The following is a 23,995-nucleotide window of genomic DNA, read 5'->3' as shown; positions in this document are numbered from 1 at the left end:
TAGTTTGTGTCTCCGTTGTAAACCGAAAACAATGTCAAAATCGCATACCCTTTGTTAACTTGTTTTACCTATTTATTCAGGAGAATACATACTACACAAAATCTGCTAGAATAATCATCTAAAAATACTACTTAAATGTTCTCATATGAACGTTGACGTTTGTACAAAATATGGACTGGCGATACTGGTTCAGACTAATTTGCAAATTTCAAAAGAAATTTATACATAATTCAGACGTATTTATCACTTTCTCATGCGAAGGGTCATAACTCACGAACCACTTACGTAAGACTAATACAACTTCAACATTTAGCAATGCCATTTTGTAACCTCTCATTAAGCGCTAAATTGCTTTTGCAATACTTTTGCACAATTGTTCCTCTCAAGGTCCATATCCCACGTTAAAGCCTTGTTGGTAATAAGGTCAAGGTCACACTAAAGAGACAAATGCCATGCCATTTTTTTCAGTATGCCTAAGATCCCTCATCTGCTTTTGTAATAACGTTGCATAATTGCTCACCGTCTAGGGACCCCCCATTTTGAACTTACAGTGCATCCGTGAGATCTCCAGAAGAGACAAGTATCTTTGAAAAGTATTTGCATTAACTGCTCTGAATTGTTTCTCTCCGTCTGCAGATAGAGTTGGGATCTCTAATCATTGAAGTACTTGGGGTTTACCTTTTCGTTTTTTTTTATTATTATTTGTTTTATTGATAAGTTTCCTCAAGTTAATGCATACTTTGATAAGATTTACCTTTTGCGTTTTATCTTTATTAAGAATTGTTGGGATAAGAGTGAGGTTTGTGCACATAAACTGGTTTAAACCCCAGTAAATTTACATTTTACTGACCGTTCCAAGGCGGTACCTTACAATTCTTGATAAACATACCAATTATATATATATATATATATATATATATATATATATATATATATATATATATATATATATATATATATATATATATATATATATATATATATAATGTAACATGTATGCACTGTGCTGTTTGTAGAGTTTTGTGCTGTTCTATGTTTCTTGTTTGTGATTTTGTGTTCTATGTCTTTGGCGTTTGCCAAGTGCCACTAAACCGGGTTTATGTTTAAACTTTTTGCTACTGAGCATGTTTCTGTAGCTTTTTGCATATATATTGGAGGAGTATAAACTGTACACTGTGATTCAATAATAGTACCAGAGAACACCTAAATTGTCAACCACGAGCACCAAAGCACCCTCCAGCTGAAAACTCCTATAGAAAACCTTGTAGCATTCTACTTAACCTCTGAAATTTCATAACATAAATAAGAATCAAACGTCATGGGCTGTGGGATTTATTACAAATGAAATATTCAACAAAAAATAAAAATGCATCATGTTATTAAGCAAATAAAATAAACTTTCCCAACAGCGTTTAGTTAAATATCAATAGCTACAACCTTACAAACTAGTTGCCTTCAAATGTATAAAAATATTGCACAATGATTCAAAAGTCAATTAAATCTCGCTATAAGTGGTTGACAGTGTCATATACAAATTGTAAATATACATTGCAAGATGTCCCATTTCAATATTTAAAAACAGAAAGAAAACAATTCATACGCTATCACAACAAATGTGATTACTAGCTGGCGTAAAATACAAAGCTAACTAGATATCACAGATGGAAGCGTTACGAAATCCACTCTTACAATTATTAAGTCCTGAAAGAAAAATAACAACAACGCACATCGATATACAAGAAAACATATCAAGCACATCAATCAACAAAAACGTACAATTAGTTTACCAACTTTAAAAGTTAAAGAATTGAGATAAACTGCATGTACTAATCTTAAAATTTTGTAACTAATTTCAACTAATTATCATTAAACAATCACACACATTATGTGTAATGGAATAAATATTTTAAGGCAAGCAAAATGATTTGCAAGTATTAAAATAATGAAAGTTTAGTGAAGAGACAACTTTATCTAAACGTTGTGCTTAAGACTTTCCGTAAACTAAACAAACGTTGTCCTAACGTGCAGCTTCGAATTAAGAAAACTGATATATGAGTTTTTACTCTCGATTTCTTATCTCATTCGAATAATTGACGTAAATTTATTTCTTATAATGATTTTAATAAAGCAATCGCTGTTGTTTTTTTAGGTAAGAAAAGTAAATAATTCGAATCTATCGTTCTGTGTAAGTATAATAAACATTAATCATCATGGTGGCATAAATCTATCAGTAACTTTCGCAACGTGAATTCATCAAACAAGGTAACACATTATCCGCTAACTTGTGTGCTTATTCACAGTTACCTGGTATTTAGACTGCATTTTTGGCCAGTCGAGCTATCTGATTCGAGCGATTCGGTCCCTAAGGTGATCTCTTGGACCGAGAATTATAAAAACAAATGTGTTCTTGTACTCTATGATACACATAATAAACAAATAATCCACTTTTTGTCGTATATTTTTACATGTTAAATTTTTTAATGTTTCATACAATCTTTATCATTGATAAAATATTTAATATATAAACATATACGACCAAAAGTGGATTATTTGTTTTCGCATAAATCACTTTTCCTCCTGGTACTGAAGATATCGTTTTAATTTCGCATACTCACTGTATATTTATATTTACATCAATTATGTTCAGATGATGAACTTAATTTATGATTCATGAATGTCTAATATGATTCTGCTACATCACAGTGTTATAGTGTTACAGTCAATATTCACTCATATAGATATCACATAAAAAAACACACACACAAATTTCCCAAATGCGAACTTCATCACCAAATAGTGCTATACACAACACAGTTTTCACAATTGCGACTTTCAGCACAAAGTCCAACTCTTCTCTGGTAAGTCATTATAAATCCACGCAACTGGAGCGCAATGTGTGTTTCATAACGAGGATTAGTGTCAGACTCATTCCTCCGCCAAGGGATCGCTGGTCATATTCACATTTAATCATTTGGAATAGCTCTAATGAGAGCGACAATCAACACGCAGATTACAGCTACCGAATTGTTATTTAGTCAATAATTGGTATATTAGAAGTTATTAAACACATGCTGTAAAGTATATCGGCATTTCGTGCTCAACACTAATAATTTCTAAATAATTCTGTCCGGACAGCTAATTAATGTTTAGAGGACTAAATATAATCACTTTCTTTCGCCTCGTGAAATATGAACTAGAAATTTTGATAGCACCAAAATGACATTGTTCGTACACCAATATGTCCGCAGTACTCTCGATAAGTCAAGGGGGCTCATCTACTGTTGTCCGGATATGCTGAAATGGAAATATTCATAGTTCATTGGCTATTGGAGTCACAAAGCTGGGAAACCAAACTTAATCGACTGTGTAGCTGTTTACATTTTTATGACAAAAGAATGACTCGACTTGCTTAAGTGTACTCACTATTTACTAACTATACATCAACGGGGAATCAACGGGACATCGCTGTGAAGGATTGGCTTGTTCCTCTCCATCATGTTTGTCTCGACGCCGTATATTTTCCATACTGCATAGAACACAAACAAAACAGTTACATCAAGAGTACTATTTCTTTAGTTAAAGACAGAAAGTTTAAAGGAAAGGGTAATATGTAAGAGTTATAGGTTTGTCTTTGTCCATTTTAATGGCCTATGTTAAGGCATGATAATTCCCTGCTGTGCATCCCTTGTATATGGCTAGTGTGTCAAAGCAGGGGTCGAATATCATGTGTATTTGTTCCAGAACATTTAGAGTTGACACATTTCAAATAGATAATCTCATTGTCTCACTACAAATGACTATTTCTTGTATAAACAATATGAATAGCCTATGTATTTTATATGTGACCGATTGAAAATCAATAATAAACAAAAAAAGTAAAAGGTGTTTAACACTTATATAAGCGATATATTGCCATCCATTCTAAATACATGGTAACGATTATTAGACGCGGCCTGCCGCGTTTATAGGGATACATGTTTGCAATTGTCAATTGGGAAGTGTATACGGATAAATTTTAGTTATGAAAAAAGAAGATTTGTTAATGATATCAACTCTTATTCAACTTAAAATTTGTCGTCAATAACCGTTTTGATGCGTGTAAAACTTCCAAAACGTCATATAAAACGAAAAAGCCTAATGTTTAAAACAGGAAATTAAACAAAGTTATTCTCTGTGTTTTTGTATTGACTGGTCGCCGGTCATACGAGTTCATTATTTTAGAAATTTACTTTGTGAAAACGATTTATATACACGCTGTGGTAGTAAATAAGCGTGTGAGAATTTACGGGCATATTGTGAATAATAGTTTTAATCATGCAGTTGATAACAAATATAAGTGCCTTAACACGACATTAATTGACTATTTTAAATTTTAGTGATATAAAATGGAAGTACAAAGCTTAATTCACACGATTTTACTAACAAATATAAGTCGCAATAACGAAATTCACACAATTTAAATTTAACTGATATAAAATGAACGTTCAAAGCGTAATTCACACGATTTAAAACAAACATTTATGAATAAAAGTAGGCCAAAAAGGATCAGGCCGAAATGATATCTCGGCCGAATCGACCCGACACCAATAATTTTATCAGTGATAATGCAAGGTACCAATCTAAATAATTTACGTATGCCGGAGACGACTGAGTAACTACGATCTAGAAAGTTGATTAAACCGTCATAGTTCGGCTATGTCCGTGTTTATTCGGAATGTTAAAAATTGTATATATTGTCACATGACTTTATTGAGCTAATTGGGTATCGATATTTTTAAAGTATTATATTCAATAAAACCCATTCAGCCGCGTCTTTGATGCCTAGAATCAACATTCTGGTGTGGGTCCCTTATTGAAGGCTTAAACTACGCCTTTAAATGTTTAACACTTAACTTGTCGTCATTCTGTCTAGCATATACTTGAATCGCCCGTACCTCAACCACCACTTTTCTCCGTAAATAACTACTTCTTTCCATATTCATTTTCTGGTTTATATGTCTGAGAAATAAACACCTCTCATATTTCATTTATAAGTTGAGGTAAATGATGTGTTCAAACATAAGGCAACATACGAGACACAATAATAATACACACAGGTGGGTAACAAAAAAAAACTAAGACAACTTGCCACGCACAGAAGTAGTAGGTTGTGCCTTATTAACATAATGTATTTAATATGCATACTCTCATGAACCTTTTCAAGTGTCTATTATTGCATGTACACACAATTTAAGTCGTGATGGCATCACGGCGGGGTCAAGCCATAATGGAAACAGGCAGACCTTGATAAACTCAAATAAACAAACAAACAGTACAAGCGTATGTTATGGTCTACAGAAAATTACACAGGCATGCATTGAGTAAGTCGACGGCCATGCTGCTTGCCTTAATGATTTAAACGAAGTTCAGTATAAGCTAAACACTTATGAAGATAACCATATTATCACATTTTTGAGGTCTTGTAATATGATCAAATGGAAAAAAAAATGATGTCTAAAAATAAATAATAAAAAATAAAGAAATGACTGAAAGAACTGGACAGAAATCCATAAAGTACACTATTGGTTTCATTCTACAGTGGAAACTCACTAAACCGGACAAGGTCCGGACTGGGCAAAATTTCCGGTTTAGTGAGGATTCCGGTTTAGTGAGGATTTGATGTACGGAGTAAGTTTACTCAAAATATTAACTTAGTTAACCTTTAAAGGCTTTTGTCCTCTAGGGACAGTTCAATTCTCTGACGTTTAGACGGAGGTTCAGACATGATTAAAGCACTTGCAAAAGTGATAAGCATAATTAAACATTTCTGCGTTTTTATAATCATCTTTATAATGAAAGAAAGGCTATTAATATTATTTCCATAACTCACTGGACACTGGCTTAGTGAAATGGAAATGGTACGCTATTAAAATAAGTAAGCTAAACAAATCCGTTAAATATGTAAGATGTCTAAACAGTGAATTATTTGAATCTAGAAAACAATATTAAATCTAGAATGCTTAGACAAAGTTGAGATTGATATCTTATATCAACACAGTGCATAGACTCTATACACTATATGGATATGCTCGATACACCGTGACAGTACATACACTGGTGTTATATTCTATACCAGTATATACTGTGCACGGTATATATTCTATTCATTCTCAGAGGTGTTGAAGCAGTGCTTCAACACCCCTGTTCTCTATACAATGTATACAGCCAGAGATTTTGAAGATTTACTTCAACTCCTCTGTTATAGTCTATATACATTGTGGAAGCGTGCACTATACTCTATTCATTCTTAGGGGTGTTGAAGCAGTGCTTCAACACCTCTGTTCTCTATGCAATGTATACAGCCAGAGATTTTGAAGATTTACTTCAACTTCTCTGTTATAGTCTATATACATTGTGGTAGCGTGCGCTATACTCTATTCATTTTCAGAGGTGTTGAAGCAGTGCTTCAACACCCCTGTTCTCTATGCAATGTATCAACCAGAGATTTTGAAACTTTACATCAATTCCTCTGTTATAGTCTATATACATTGTGGTGGCGTGCACTATTCTCTATCTGTAAATTTGAACCTGTGTTATAGTCTATATACATTGTGATAGCGTGCACTATACTATACTCATTCTCAGAGGTGTTGAAGCAGTGCTTCAACACCTCTGTTCTCTATTCAATGTATACAAACGGAGATTTTTGAACAAAAAATGGAGTAAACTGCACAAAAATAATTTTGATGAATTTATGTCATATCAGGCAACATATTTAATATACTTAAATCATAGAACAATTATATGGCGCAAAAAATGATTTTTGGGGTAAAATGTTGGAAAAATTAAATGAAAATGACAATTTATGAATTTTGCCAATAACTCTGCCTTATTTTGCAATAAAAACACCAGAACTACTGCAGCTAATATATATCATTTAACATTATTATATATTATATAGAAACACAGTTTTTTTTTAAAAATATGATTTTCGGGGTAAAATGTATGAAAAATTAAATGGAAATGAGAATTTCTGGAATTTGCCAATAACTTTTTCAAATATTGCAATAGAATGACCAGAATTACTGTATTTCATTAATATTACAGTTTAATATATCAAAAGTAAAGAAACTATGTAATTTTGTGAAATGTGAATTTTGGGGAAAATGTTTGAAAAATTAAATAAAAATGAGAATTTCTAAAATTGCAAATTATTAGCACAAATTTTGCAATACAATGACCAGAAATTTTACTGTATTCAATAGATACTATAATACAGTATAACAAACCTAAAGTGTAGAAACCATGTATTGTGTGAAGTGTGATTTGGGGGGTAAAATGAAATTAAATAAAAATCGACACACAGCAGTTATCAAACAACACAAATAAACAAAAATCATTTATGTGCATTTTTCTGAAATTGTCTCCTTAATTTTTGAAGCTCTGCATCAATCCTCTGTCAAATCAATTAACCTTGTTCTCTGTATTCATTTATGATGATCCCCTTTTAGTTAATAAATCTTTTGAAATCATTGAAAATTGACCTTTTTCTCTGTCACCTGTATGTCGATGAATTTTATAATGCAGATATTTGCCAGACTCGCAAAATTCATAACAAACCAAAACCCCAAGGCATTTTTTCAAGAATATAATGCGACAGTCACTTGGGTGTGGAGCCTTGGCCAGCAACGTCTACATTTTTGTCATAGCCTAAAATTGTCATTTCCCGACATGCCAACATTTAGACATATCCAACATGATAACCCAAACTAAGGTCTCCCTAGGCTAAATACTTTTCCAGCTAGACACTAGAATTGGACCTACAATATCGAAAATGTCCATAAAACCCAATTCACATAACAGGACAGGAGACCAGGACAACCAAAAGACATGGTTGTCTATGTTATAAACAAACAAGACTATGCATTTACCATAACTGTATCTATTTTGAACATGAACAGAACATTAGTAAATTTAATCCTAAGAATCTGATGTCAATAATTCCGTACATGTATGTATATCTATGTCCATCAATATGATAAGAAATGGAAGTTTCTTCTAAAACATACACAGAAACAGCTATTGTTCATATAAACCATAACATAAGGTGTCTTATAATTATGTCAACAAGAGCTGTCTTTGGACAGCACGCTCAATTAAATGAGGCTTTGTCTTCAAAATGAATACAATAATGATGTAATATGTGCCTGTCGAAAGCAATAAAAAGAGTCAAATTAAAAAGTTAACTAGAAATGCTGCAATGCAACAAGAACTTCAGCCTTGATTGTGAGATTCAGTTTTAAATGTATTAAAACTGAAGTTATTCAGTACCAAGCATTTTTCTATTTTTAGTTACAGTGACCATGACCCTAGGGACCCAAATCAAATATAAAAATGAATGGAAATTTTGCCTTTAGACAGTTATTAAATGGTAAATAATATTTGACAGTTATCTATGTACATCTACATTTTAACTTTAAAAAGGTTTCCTTGACATTAAACAATCATTTGTTTTTATAAACAAAAAATTAACAAAACAATGTGGCGAACAGATCAAGAATCTAGGTTTAAGAAGTGACATTTCTAGAGGCTTACCATGTGCTCCAATATGTATGGAACTTAATAACCATGGTTTTATTGAATTTATACTGTCATATAGGGTAATGTGCAATATAGTTAACAGAACACTCAAAAGTACAATGAAACATTTAGGTTAGAAGTTAAAATATAGTTAGACAATTAGCCATAATTGACCAAGTCAGTATGGAAATTAACAACAGAACAAGGTAACTAAAAAAAAAATATAGATTAAAAATAATAATATATGATTTGCATTCATTTAAATCAAGTTTAAAACAAACTTTTAATAATGAGCTAGCTCAATTGTTACTAGGCAATGTGCTTTATAGCTCACCTCAGAACCAGACACATTATTTGTTTCAATAATATGTTCACAAGATTTTATTCACTAAAATATGTGCCTAATTATTAACTTTTTACATGTTATGCCTTATTTGTTGAAAAGTCTTGCTGGCTAAGTTGTGATTTATGATGAGGAAACAATACCTCTATGAATAGCAATTTTTAAGGTTGTTAATTCTTGACTTAGTGACTCCTGTTTCATATTACCTACATTCATTCTTTAAGGAAAGCTTGGGAAGAGAATATGGCCTATAAAACTAGAACATAGTTTTTTTCTAAAACTTGACCAAATTTCATTCATATAAAGTGGAACTTGAGGCCACTCTAATCAAACACATTTTGACCAATAAACAAGTTTCACCTAATATTATTTAAATGTTGACGAGAATAAATACTGACAAATATCATGAAAATTATATATATAGTTTCTGAAGCATTTACAGTTTATATTATTAGAACAAACAACCTACATGCTTTTTGTCCAACCTGAACAGTTATCAATCTATACTAAGATTTTTTTGGTAAACATATTCTGGCCAGTATGAATAAAGACCAAAGAGACAAGAGCTGTCACAGAGACAGCGCTCTCGACTATTCCGCTGCTTTTCAGTGTAAGGATTAAGAAGTTTTGGCGAAACATGCATGGATCACTGTTAGATTAGATTTCAATGCAATACATGATGTGCGGAGATATTAACATAAATGTAGTTACATGCAAAATTTTAACCAGAATTTTTATCTAACTTGATTATTCAATTAGGTTGGGTGGTTGTATAAAGTCTCAATGCAATTCATCCAGTAGTTGCTGAGATATTAACCTATGTGTGCTTACATGCAAAACCTTAACCAGAATTTCTGAGTGAAATAATAAACGCAAGTATTTGCATTAAATGCAAACTATAGTTATATAACTTGGAAAATTAAGTAGGTTGGATGGTTGAGTACCATTGTATCAAGTCTCAATGCAATACCTCAAGCAGTTGCTGAGATATTAACCTATGTGTGCTTGCATGCAAAACCTTAACCAGAATTTCTAAGTCAAATAATAAAGGCCTATTATTTACATTAAAAGCAAACTAGAGTTATCTTACTTGTTTAAATAAGTAGGTTGGATGGTTGAGTACCATTGTATCAAGTCTCAATGCAATACCTCAAGCAGTTGCTGAGATATTAACCTATGTGTGCTTGCATGCAAAACCTTAACCAGAATTTCTAAGTCAAATAATAAAGGCCTATTATTTACATTAAATGCAAACTAGAGTTATCTTACTTGTTTAAATAAGTAGGTTGGATGGTTGAGTACCATTGTATCAAGTCTCAATGCAATACCTCAAGTAGTTTCTGAGATATTAACCTATGTGTGCTTGCATGCAAAACCTTAACCAGAATTTCTAAGTCAAATATTAAAGGCCTATTATTGGCATTAAATGCAAAGTAGAGTTATCAAACTTGGTTAATTAAGTAGGTTGGATGGTTGAGTACCATTGTATAAAGTCTCAATGCAATACCTCAAGTAGTTGCTGAGATATTAACCTATGTGTGCTTGCACGCAAACCCTTAACCAAGGGGTGACGCCGACGCGGACGCTTGGGTGAGTAGTATAGCTCTCCATATTCTTCGAAAAGTTGAGCTAAAAATGAGTCCCCATACTAAAGTGTTAACACTGTATGAAACTGTTAATAAAAATGAAGGACAGACTATGATCAATCACAATAGTTCAACATGAGCACTTTGTACTGTGTTGAGGTAAATGTTAATCATCCAACTTATTTAAGGGTAATATATTTTCAAATCTATAATGTATTTGTCTGTTAAAAGTTAAAATTGGTATATCATTCCAATTTTAGTGAATCTTTATGTGACGGATGTCTTGTCCATTAAGTTGCCTTCAATGAAGATTTTGAAGTCAGACTGTCTCTTGTTGGATGTGGGGAGTTTTCTGAAAGAAAAAGGAACATTAAGCAATACATAAACACAGTTCCATTGTTGGCTTCAAATATTGAACTATTAAGGAGCTTTTCATTCATTTGTGCCATTGGCTTCAATGTTAAAATTTGATAGTTACCCCATATAAGTATCATTTGAAAGGGCTTTGCATACTGATTACTTATATGTAAAATCAATGACAAGAACATATTTTCACCTTGAAAAGTTATTGCTGGCATCCCAAAATCACATTATTGTTCATCAGATACATTAAGTTATTATCTATCTTGCAAAAGCTCTATGGTTGATTTTGAAATATGATAGTTCTTATACATATTATATCTTAATATTAAAAATTAGCCACACTTTTTGTGATATAGATTTTTTATATATGCACATAAAAATATGTAACAAAAAATATACAAATAAATAAGAAACGATAAAAACACACAAATCTTAGTTTATTTTACATTGATAGATAGTTCATATAAACTTTGCTAAACACAGAAAGAAAATAATTGTTTCTATTACAGGATTTGAACCTGGACAATTAATTTTAATGTGAATGAGCATATTTGAGCATGATCACAACTGTGCATTACAACAAAGGATAACATTGAAAACCAACAAAGGGCAACTACTACAAAAAAAATCTTGAGTTATGGTTTCTGTGCACTGCACTTCTGCTAAATGAGATCTATCTGTACATATTTGAAGTTTGAGATCAACACCTCAAAGACTTTTCAAGTTCTGCTGCAGACAAAAACTCAGTATGAAATATAACAAAGGGTTATTACAAAAAGAACTGTAAACAGAGTTATGGTCCCTTAACACTGCACTTCTTCTCAATAGGGATCTATCTGTATATGAAGTTTGAAGTTAATACCTGGGGGATTTATGCTCAAGATTACATTCCGTGCACACGCACACACACGTGCACAATTACACAATTACTGTATCCACTTTGCCTTTTGGCAAGGGATAATCAATAGATTTGTCCTCATCATCACGGTCTTAAACAAACATGATGAACATAATCATAGCATGCATAAAACAGTTAACAGTTGTATCAAATCTGGAATAAAAACTGTACCTAGATGAATTTGTAACAGGTGGCGATCAGTCATCACTTTCCTGTTTCCTGTTTCTCATTGTGTCATTCCTGTATCTCATTGTGTCTTAGTTGGTTTAGTACAACTCTGGCCTGGTCCACAATTGCAACAACTGAAAAACAACTGAACAATTAGCAAAAGAGAACTTATACCTTAAATGTACATAATATATTGCTACTAAAAAATGACTCATACTGTCAAACACTTGTTTCCATGAAAAACTACAGCTATCACCTATTGTAATAAGAGGTTTCACTGAGAGTGATGTTTGCTTTTAAGCATACAGTAACCAATTAGGCAATAATTTTAAAACTGCCAAGCACAAAATAAACATAAGAAAATAATCCTTAATATACCAAAAACAGAATAGTGTTTTGTTAAATTAAAGTAAAAAATGAAAAAAAGTTATGAAGAGAAGAAAAAAATAAAAAAATATAAAGATAATAATCAAAGGTTTACAATTCTTTGACTACCATACACAATTTAATGATTCATATGCACAGCTATTTTTCTTATCACGTCCAATATGTGCATGAAGTTTGAAGTTAATACCTCAAAAACATAGAAAAGTGAAAGAAAAATAATCAAAGACCAATAACTCTAAAATACCATAAACAAAAATGTTTTTTGCACAGCACTTATCCTCAACATATTTAATATGTGTTAGAAATCTCAGAAGCATTTGGAATTATGGATAAAAGAAGACTTGTTCAAATGAACCCTAACCATCAAGTGGTAGGAGTATAATAGCAGAGACAAATCATACATATGTCTTTATATTTAATATGTCAATGTATGTTTGAACAGAATAATTACGTTAATTCTCATTTCTTGGCTTACCTCATATTTATATTGTTATACATAGAATTAATCCAAAGAGAACTTACCATTCACTGACAAGATTTCCTCATTATACACAGGAGTATCTTCATACTTTTAGAATCTCTCCATTTTTCTTCTCCATGGGAACTGCAATGCATAACACATAAGAAAGGAAATCATCTTCATACTTTTAGAATCTCTCCATTTTTCTTCTCCATGGGAACTGCAATGCATAACACATAAGAAAGGAAATCATCTTCATACTTTTAGAATCTCTCCATTTTTCTTCTCCATGGGAACTGCAATGCATAACACATAAGAAAGGAAATCAAACAATTGCATTTTTTAAAACAATTTGTAGAGAAAAATAAAACATGACTTCAGACACATGCAGAATCATTTGCATTTATTTTAAGCAAGTTACAAGAGTAACTGTACCCTATGCCATCTGAGTAAAATCTGCATGCAACAAACATGTGCATGCAAAATTGCATGGACTTTCATTTATTTGCTTTTATTTTTATAACAGTTTCAATTAAACCTAACAACCTGACCAAATACTTGAAATATAATTATCTTATACTTGAATACATTATGTTATACTAGTAAATGACATTGAGTACATGTAAATATGTGTTAAAAATCTACCTTTCAAATCCAATGCTTTCTTTGCATCAAAATGTTTGTCTGTTTGCCCTTAAATTGGTCCCTCAAGAGTATCTGGTCTGAAATAAATATAAAATTCACCTACTTTTAAGCTAAAATTAGCTATAATACTAACTTGGCTGATCTTAGGAAAAATGAATCTTAAAGCTGCACTCTCACAGATTGACTGTTTTAACATTATTATTATCTCAGAGAATCAATGCCTTTAATTGCTAACAATAAAACAGAAGTCATGTATTGAGAAATCTGCTTATTATTTCATTTTTCTGAAAGTGTTCAAATTTAAGTCACAGAACAACAATTATGAACGTACATATGAAAAACAGCTATCTAATATTTTTTCAGCAGTTTTAAATCATGGTTCGCGGACATAATTTATGCACTAACATTGCATGATTCATTCCATGATGAAAAAAAAGTTGTCAGAATGGTAAATCTGTGAAAATGCAGCTTTAATAACAATCCCCAACAGTTCCTCCCAAAGACTTGTTGAAAAGGGGCTGTAATCTGTTTAATGAAATAGCGGAAAAAAAGAAAATTGACGAAAACTGACATAAACTTGGTATCTATGTGTACAATGCATTAAAACTTACTAACTGAAGTACCACATAATTTACCATAAAAAAAATCGCCAATATATTACAAGTTAGGTATAAAGATTAAATATTCCAACTGTTAAGGATAAGCCTTCATAGCAAAGTGGATACAACACTGGACTGCAATTTTGGCGACACCGGTTCCAACCCATTCTCTGACTTGATATTTTTTTTTTACATTTTGCATTTTGGTAATTTTTTTTTACCATTATGATATCAAAGATCAAAAGATTTTTTGAATAATTGTCCTGAGATTATTATTTATTTTTTTTTTTTTTGGGGGGGGGCCCACCCCCTTTCTGGATCCGCTAGTGTGGGTTACTCCCGTAAAATGAACTGAATTTAATTTGGTGCAAAGCTCTAATAAAAATTTGTGTATTCAATTAAATTCATAAAACTAATTCATGTAAACAAACCATTTGCAACTATCCCTGAATAACTTTTAAATGATAGTGATTATTTTCATTTGCATGATAACTAAGAAAATATAAAATAACACTTGAGTGTCCTGTATGGTATCCCGATATAGTCAATACTTACAACTTACATGTGCAGGAATCAGGAAGGAGTTCCATTCTAACAACTTAATACCATTCTTATTTGTCGTCTTCTTAACCGGATGCTTGAATTTTTGTAAACAAACCCAATGAACCCTGCATCGTTCCACTAGACTTTCTCGCTTAATATTTACGCTCGAATGTGCCTGTATCGAAGAAAATGAAGACCAGTCCAAAACATTGCGTCATTTAGTATTTAGCACGCGCTAGAGTGATTCAAAACATCGAATTTGACCGACGGTGGAGGTTATATGGGAGACGTTTTCTCATTATTCAATGATAGAGGGGATTCAAAAATGGATAATGTCGTAAAATGACTTATTTGCTACATAATGGTTTAAAGCTGTCTATGGGTATAAGATAACTATATGGGAAGCAGTTTTGATATATCTTGTCCGTGATTACTAATATGATTACTATATTGAAACAAAGTGTTGACTATATGGGAGTCAGTTTTGGTAAAAAAAGAAAATCCTTACTATATGGGAACCAGTTTTGGTAACTCAACGAATATATAATCATATAACATAAGACAGTTGATAAAAAGGATTCAGTGTTTGTTAAATGCAATTTATGGGTATACAATTACTATAAGGGAGTCAGTTTTGGTGAACTGCAATTTATGGGTATACATACAATTACTATATGGGAGTCAGTTTTGGTGAACTGCAATATATGGGTATACAATTACTATAAGGGAGTCAGTTTTGGTGAACTGCAATTTATGGGTATACAATTACTATAAAGGAGTCAGTTTTGGTTAAATGCAATTTATGGGTATACAATTACTATATGGGAGTCAGTTTTGGTTAAATGCAATTTACAGGCATACAATTACTATATGGGAGTCAGTTTTGGTGAACTGCAATTTATGGGTATACAATTACTATATGGGAGTCAGTTTTGGTTAACTGCAATTTATGGGTATACGATTACTATATGGGAGTCAGTTTTGGTTAAATGTAATTTATGGGTATACAATTACTATAAGGGAGTCAGTTTTGGTTAACTGCAATTTATGTGTATACGATTACTATATGGGAGTCAGTTTTGGTTAACTGCAATTTATGGGTATACAATTACTATATGGGAGTCAGTTTTGGTTAAATGCAATTTATGGGTATACAATTACTATAAGGGAGTCAGTTTTGGTTAACTGCAATTTATGGGTATACATTTACTATATGGGAGTCAGTTTTGGTTAAATGCAATTTACAGGTATACAATTACTATAAGGGAGTCATTTTTGGTGAACTGGAATTTATGGGTATACAATTACTATAGGGAGTCAGTTCTGGTTAACTGCAATTTATGGGAATACAATTACTATATGGGAGTCAGTTTTGGTTAAATGCAATTTATGGGTATACAATTACTATATGGGAGTCAGTTTTGGTTAACTTCAATTTACAGTTAAACAATTACTATATGGGCGTCAGTTTTGGTTAAATGCAATTGATGGGTATACAATTACTATATGGGATCCAGTTTTGGCATCTCTACTGTAGGCTAGGCATTGAAAACACTTAACAACGAACAGCTGAATCAGCTGACTATATTGGAGTCAGTTTTGGTGAACTGCAATTTATGGGTATACAATTACTATATGGGAGTCAATTTTGGTTAAATGCAATTTATGGGTATACAATTACTATAAGGGAGTCAGTTTTGGTGAACTGCAATTTATGGGTATACAATTACTATAAGGGAGTCAGTTTTGGTTAAATGCAATTTATGGGTATACAATTACTATATGGGAGTCAGTTTTGGTTAAATGCAATTTATGGGTATACAATTACTATATTTGATCCAGTTTTTGCATCTCTATTGTAGGCTAGGCATTGAACGCACGTTACAATGAACAGCTATAATGATATATCTACAAAATGCAATGAACCGAAACTGAATCCCCTTTAGTTAGTCGGAAGTCAACTGTTCATTTCAATATGCATTCAATGCCTAGAGGTATCAAAACTGGATCCCATATAGCATTGATGCTTTACTCATGAAATGCAATTGCATTTAACAAAAACATGATCCTTTTAAGTCTACTTTCCAATTTAAAATGAATATGCGTTTGTTGTGTTATCAAAACTGGATCCCATATACAGAGGAAAATGTGTTTTTACCAAAACGGGATCCCTTACCGTCAACTGTTCGTTTCATTATAATGCTCACGGTTTAGAGATATCAAAACTGGATCCCATATAAAGTAATGCTACACACATACAATGCAATTAACCAAAACTTAATGCCTTTTAGTCAGTTAAGTCAACTGTGTATTTCAATATGTTTTCACTGCTTAAGGATATCAAGCCTGGATCCATATAGTAGATTAATACCCATACACTTATGTTGCAAAAATGCAATTAACCAAAACTAAATCCCTTACAGTCAGTTGCGTCAACTGTTCATTTCAATGTGCGTTCATTGCCTAGCCTACAGTAGAGATGCCAAAACTGGATCCCATATAGTAATTGTATACCTATAAATTGCATTTAACCAAAACTGACTCCCTTATAGTAATTGTATACCCATAAATTGCAGTTCACCAAAACTGACTCCCTTATAGTAATTGTATACCCATAAATTGCATTTAACCAAAACTGACTCCCATATAGTAATCGTATACCCATAAATTGCATTAAACCAAAACTGACTCCCATATAGTAATTGTATACCCATAAATTGCATTTAACCAAAACTGAATCCCTAATCAACTGTCTGGTGTAATATGACTTTATAATATTTATTGAGTTATCAAAACTGAATTCCATATAGTTTTGTTGACTATACGGGGGTCAGTTGAAAGTCATTTTCATTTTTTGTTTATTTATTTTTTATAAAAACTTTAGCCTTATTGAAGTGTGCAATTGACTAAAATGGATCCAGTTTCGGTTTATCGCCTTATCTGCCAAAATATATAATTGGATACAATTTGGATAACTATAACCTTTGTTATCAAATGAAGGCATTTAGTTTAAAGTAAGAGCATATTTAATAATTATAACTCCACAACAGCCATCTTACTATTATAATATTAACTATAGCAGTCCTATCGAAAAGTGATTGCAAATACCGGGTACCGGTAACCGTGCTTTTGCACCGCCCTTCAGAACGATTTACGTTAACCAAAATCGAATCCCCTAAATATTCGATTTCGTTTCCCATATAACACTTACCTGAGGTTACCTAACATTGAAGCTTGATGGTCCTAGAGTTATTGTGCAAACAAAGATTATATAAATCTGTTGCCCATGCCCTTTAATCTTTGACCTATTAACCACTAAACCATGAGGTAAATGGCTATTTTCTTTGAAAATATAACACTTTCTAGTTCAAAAGGTAATTGAATTTATGTAGATACGTAAACAATTGACAGTTGAACGAGTATATTTTATTGATATAACGAAGTACTCCTTAAAGCTGCACTCTCACATGTATTTTGACAACTTTGTTATTTTTTATTTTTTGTCTTGGAGTTTGAATTCGGTTAGTTTCGGTTTCCCATAATCCTTTGCGAGCGCATGACTTCCGGTAAATGTCTACCCTAGATATCGATAATGTATGTGTGTGATGTTGACCAGTGAAAAGGAGAGCATAAGTGGCAAAATAGATTGATAGGTGAGTAAAACATGTTAGGAACATCAGTTTGTATATTTTTCTATAAATTTCAACCGTGTTTTGTAAATGTCAATGAAGTTTTCGACGTTTATACCCAACTTCAGTACACATTTAAGTGGGTGGGGTAAAATAACAAATATAATGGTAAATACTTTCATAGCGGTTCTTAAAGGTTCAAATACATATTGATTGTTATGCATAAAATTGTGGTTTGTTGGGTTTGTTATTAAATTAAATGAATAATATTTTGCAATTAGTGTGAAATTGTTAAGATATGCAGCTTTAAAGCAGTCAAGTAAATGAAGCTTAAAGCATAATGTGATTATGAAGGGCATTTAAATGTTGCCTGCTGTGCTGATATAAACAATAAACAGGTCTTAGAATAACAGCTGATAAATAATGTACTAGTAAATTGTAACTATTTAAATATCTGAATGATTTTAAAGCTGCACTCTCACAGGTTAAACATTTTGACAACTGTTTCATTTTTTGTCTTCGAACGAGCCATTTATGCAAACGTGCAATAAAACCAGTGATATAAGGCTGCTGACAAAAAAGATCGGATCACAGATGTTCATATTTAAGTAAAAAAAAATATTTAAAAACATTTTTCTTTAAGCTGCACTCTCACAGAAATACCATTTTTACAACTTTTTTTTATATTTGTCTTGGAAATAGCAAGACAACAAATAAAAAAAAGTTGTCAAAATGGTAAATCTGTGAGAGTGCAGATTTAACAGCCTCTTTAGAGTCTTTTATATCTTATTTTTCTGGTTCACTTGGATGATGATATAACTATTTTATTTAATTTCAGAGATGTTCATTGTGGCTGTTTGAGTCTGCCAAGTTGATGCTGAACAGGAGTAGGCAGTTAATACCATTGATCTGATAGCAGCTATATCAGTGGTTTTACAAGATATTTTTGTGCAAAACACAAGAGACTGAATTCGGTTCAAGAGCGGAGATAAAATAAATGAAGTGTGTCAATATGAATGAAAACTTTCCTTGACTGCAAGGACTAAAGAAAAAGATAACAGCCGAACAAGCTAGAGATTTTTCAAAAAGAAGCAAGATGGGGGTTTTTAACCCTTGGCAAATGAACCTTTAAAGGGATTATTTCATACCAAGGACAATTTTTATTGTTATTTAATTATATAATGGTATTATTAAATTGTAAAAAATGCTGTTGTTATCAATATGATTGTCTATGTTCTTTTCATTTCAATGACTGTTTAACTCCCTGGCATGGTAAATATTAAAGACATAAAATCGAGTTAACGTTTGTGGGCAATAACTAGCCAACCGGTTCACTTAGTTTGTAGGAGTGCTGTGCTAGTATACCGGCAGCCCTTGGTTCGAGCTTTTTCCTATCATGTTACTTTAGTATTGTTATAGTCAATAAGCCTAGGTGTCGTTAGCGTACTGTAGGCCGAATATTTTCTTGGCCAAAATTCAAACAGCCTTGAGATTTAAATTAAACTTGGTACACGTGCAAATTTCCGTAAAAAATATGCTCATGTCCAGCAAGATTCTACATAATATTTAAAAACTTGAATGATTAAATACATCTGCTGCTGCTGTATCAAAATTTTCATAACTAAGATTGTTCATCATTGTAAATACAGTGCTCAAGTTTAAAACTGCATTCTCACAGACTGACTGTTTTGACCAAAAAAATGTCTGAAAACCAGTGATATTAGATTGCTGATAGAAAATCAGGGAACATTTTTACATATCTTGACCGTTTTGACTGTAAAGTCTGTAAACCAGTGATGTTAGATAGCTGATAAATCAGTTAATCTGTGAGATTGCAGTTTTAAAGGTGCAGGTCCCTCAAGGTCAGTTGGTAGGAGATCTCATCAAATTCAACGAAGAATCATACATTCAATAATGCAATTCAACTTATTCCTTTTCATTAGAATCCGCATATAATGAACACCATGTGCTCTGTTTGTTTTTTGTTTTGTTTTTTGTTGTTGTTGTTGGGTGTTTTTTTTTGGGGGGGAGGATTATGACAAATTTATTATTTCTGTAGACAATGTCTGATACTTTCATACAAATTATAGCAAAACAAAAACAAACGGTTGTATAGAATTAAAATATTAATATTTATTTAATTATCTATATAATAAAACATTATAATGCACATTGTAAAACGTAAATGTTAAACGTAAATAAAGTACAAGGACATAAAAATATTTAATTATATATATATTTATATGATTATTAAATAATAATATCTCTTATGATAATAATTATAATAAACATAAAAAAAGGTGTTGAATACTTAGCACATAACATATTATATATGTATGAATATCAATATTAACAGTCAAAAAACAGTTCAACCAACAAAAGAGATCCAACAAGTACTAGCATCCAACAAGTACTAGCAATGGGAATCCAACCAATATGACCTGACAACCTACAATAACGGTTCAATCATCACTTCGTTGCAGTCAAATCAGGCTCAACTAGATATTCATCCATTAAATGCAGTCCAACCAACACTTGTGGTCAAACCAACACTTCTTGTCCATCCATTGAAAGTTGTTCAACCAAAACTTGTAAATCAACTGATTATAGCTGTCTGATAAACAATAGCTGTCTATCCAACAGTGATTCAAACAACACTAGTTGTCATCACACATTCTGTCAAACAAGCAGTCCAACCAACGATGATGGTCCAACCAACACTTCCGGTCCAACCATTTATAATTGTTCAGCCAACACGTATGGTCCATCTAATATAGCGATTCAGTAAGCAACAGATGTCCAACCAACAATAGTGTTTCAACAGGCACTAGCTGTCCATCACGTTGCTACCAATCTAGCAGCCCAACCAATTGTAGTGATGTTCTTCATTGAAAGTAATGATCTCAGAAGATATCATCAGCACATTTGAATCATATCTGTAAAGAAAGGAATGGTATATTTTTTATAAAAAAGGTAAGTTACTCACAGACTTATTTATGGATGGGTTTTAAGACAATCTGGACCCCGATTTAATTCCAGGCCTGGGTGTATGCGACTAGCCCGGTGGCCATCATAATATTTAAACATAACTAACTAGTTATAAATCATTCAGAAGACTACACAGGTGACAGGATAACTTTTATATAAATATTCAATTTCATTTACGTACATTCACAACTCGACATATACGAAATCTGCTCTGCAAATTTACTCCACCCACTTAATAAATCTAGAGTGTGATCGTGTACAATGGGTTAAATCTTTGATATCTTCTACAAATATGAACTATTTATATACATTTTATTCTCACCATATCGAAAGGCGGTACTTTGATTGGATTAACTGCATCTCTGCTGTTGTATTTCTTCAAATTTGCTAGCGTCTTCCTTATTTACATTTTACCGGAAGTCATGCGCACGCAAGGGATTATGGGAAACCGTAAAGTCGCGAATGAGCCAGTCTCTGTGTAAATAATATACTGTATGCAAATAAGTGATATAAGCCTGCTGACAAAAGATCAGATCGCAGATTTACATATTCCGTTAAAAAAAATGTTTTATGGCAAAAAGTGCTACTAACAGTTGGAAGAAAAATGCATAAAACATCATTTTCTTAAAGCTGCACTCTCACAGATTGAACATTTTGGCAACTTTTTTATGTTTTGTCTTGGAATGTACTAATTTTGGCGAAAATCCATGGAAACCAGTTATATAAGACTGCTGACAAATATAGATCGCAGATTTTTATACATACCAGTTCAAAAATTGATGTTTTGTTCATTTTTCTAAAACGTTTATTAACGGTTTTAGCCATAAAACATTAATTTTCAAACGGAAATATGAAAATCTATGATCTGGTTTTTCGTAAGCAATCCTATATCATTGGTTTGCAGATATTTATACAAAAATTTGCTCTTTCCAAGACAAAAAATAAAAAAGTTGTAAAAATGGTATATCTGTGAGAGTGAAGCTTTAACTTAAATATATATGCAATCCAATGTTTTTTAAGCAGTCTTGTGTCACTGTTTTTCTTGCACTTATGCATTAATTGGCTTGTATAAAGACAAAAAATAAAACAGTTGTCAAAACATTTAATCTGTTAAAGTGCAATGTGTATTTAAATATACTTGATGCTTGCCTCGATCATTGCCGCTGACAGATCATCAGATGACAGCACCAACATCCAACAATGCAGCGATATTTTTAAAGTCTCTTTCACATCATTCTGTATCCTAATATTTTAATTTATTTAAGATAGTTGCTAATCAAGATGTTGAATGCATATTTTACAGCCTTTTAGGCTTTATAGTGTATTCAATGTCATTTTCAGACAGAAATATCTTGATCGAAGCTAGGAACAAGCTCACAACTGGCATTAGTGAGTCATGCCTGTCAAAACTAATTTTGGGGTACATGCATGTGTCTTTTAAAGTAGAACAGTAGACATCAACTTTACAATGTACATGAATACATTGCATTCATACTTCAGTTATTTATATATTCATGTACATTGTAAAGTTATTGTAGATGTAGATCGTGTCGATGAGAACCAGCCGTTCAGTTAGCTCAGTTGGTTACAGCGCCATGATAGTGTTCCAGCAGTTGTTGTTGGTTCAAGCTCCACACTGGGGCACTTCTCCTCCCAGGTTTACTTAAATGGTGGCAGCGGTACATGGCAGGAGTGCCTCCGTCAGCTTTAAACTAAAGTCGAAACTCGATGGCTCGATATTCTAGGGACCAGCCAAAATACTTCGAGCCTCGAGAATATCGAGCCAAGCGGGATTGCTTACAGAATGTTATTTTTTTATTATTCGTTACAAAAAGTCTTGTTTACCTCGTTTGTTATTGGCTATGCTATCTCCGCAAGAGAAGAGTATTAATTGGACATAGTTACACGTCGTAAAGTTCGTAACATCACTTATTCGATACTTAGAAAATATTATTTGATTGTTTTTATTAATTATAAAAATTATGCGAAAACAACAAACAAGTAATTTTAAACAGTGGGTAACAAAAACATAGCTTATTAGTTATATCAGGATGCATTGAAATTTATACATGTATAACAATTAGGGAAAGAACTTAGATAAAGTGATGGCATGTTTATTCAAACTGTTAAGTCATTCAAATTTGATAATAATTATAATAAATTGAATTAATTTTTATCGATTAGCGCCGTGTGCTAAATGAAGCCAACAAAACAAATCAAGGTGTGAGGTTCTTACCTGAACCCGCAAAAATGACATCGACCCAAGCAAACAAAATTGTGAAATTCTTACTTGGAACCGCGAAAATGACTTCGAGCGTGGAGAAATATCGACCCTCAATATATCGAGCCATCCGATCAAATTTTATATGAACAAAGAGTTAAACAAAATCGGTTCTTTTAATCTGGTTCATGCCAACGAGGATATCAAGCCATGAGATAACGAGCCAACGAGTTTCGACTGTAATATATATATAAAGGGTTAATGGAGAGGAGTGGAGTGTATTGTGTGTCACTGTCAGTGTGTAAGAACCAGCCGCTCCGATGTGGAAATACTTGTACCATAAGTCATGGTTTTTAAGTTTATTGTTTAAAGTTCCATTTTTTAGTTGTTTTGACCTTAAAGGTGCACTCTCACAGATTGAACGTTTTGACAATTTTTTTGTCTTGGAATGAGGCAATTTTTGCGAAAATCCATGGAAACCAGTTATTTAAGACAGCTGACAAAAAATTAGATAGCAGATTTTTATATTTAAGTTTAAAAAGTAATGTTTTATGCATTTTTCTTAAACCATTAGTAACGGTTTAAGCCATAAAAAAATAATTTTCG

At 32.3% G+C, this 23,995-nt stretch overlaps 1 protein-coding gene and 1 long non-coding RNA gene across 5 annotated transcripts in view; both read right to left on the bottom strand.

Moving 5' to 3' along the window:
• Positions 1-1,316: 1,316 nt before the first annotated feature.
• Positions 1,317-23,995, bottom strand: part of LOC128231774 (tumor necrosis factor receptor superfamily member 5-like) — a 40,660-nt gene continuing 17,981 nt past the window's right edge. For both annotated transcript variants that reach the window (XM_052944959.1, XM_052944958.1), the window contains exons 5-6: positions 3,424-3,526; positions 1,317-3,294 (exon numbers count right to left, since the gene is read on the bottom strand). In XM_052944959.1, coding sequence (XP_052800919.1) covers positions 3,430-3,526 — 97 coding nt within the window. In that variant the 3' untranslated portion in view covers positions 1,317-3,294; positions 3,424-3,429. The remainder of the gene's footprint in view (positions 3,295-3,423; positions 3,527-23,995) is intronic.
• Positions 7,904-17,777, bottom strand: LOC128231775 (uncharacterized). Of its 3 annotated transcripts, none has more exons than XR_008260436.1 (6): positions 17,763-17,777; positions 14,564-14,726; positions 13,410-13,486; positions 12,827-12,908; positions 11,921-12,051; positions 7,904-10,840 (listed from the first exon to the last, which is right to left on the bottom strand). It is a non-coding gene; the product is annotated as an uncharacterized LOC128231775 (long non-coding RNA). The 3 variants fall into 3 exon arrangements; XR_008260437.1 differs by having other exon boundaries at positions 14,571-14,726; XR_008260435.1 differs by lacking the exon at positions 14,564-14,726.

Source organism: Mya arenaria, chromosome 4 (genome assembly GCF_026914265.1).
Source record: "Mya arenaria isolate MELC-2E11 chromosome 4, ASM2691426v1".
NCBI classification, from domain to species: Eukaryota; Metazoa; Mollusca; class Bivalvia; order Myida; family Myidae; genus Mya; species Mya arenaria.
The sequence above is the reverse complement of the archived record's forward strand: the minus strand, read 5'-3'. Positions and strand labels throughout refer to the sequence as shown.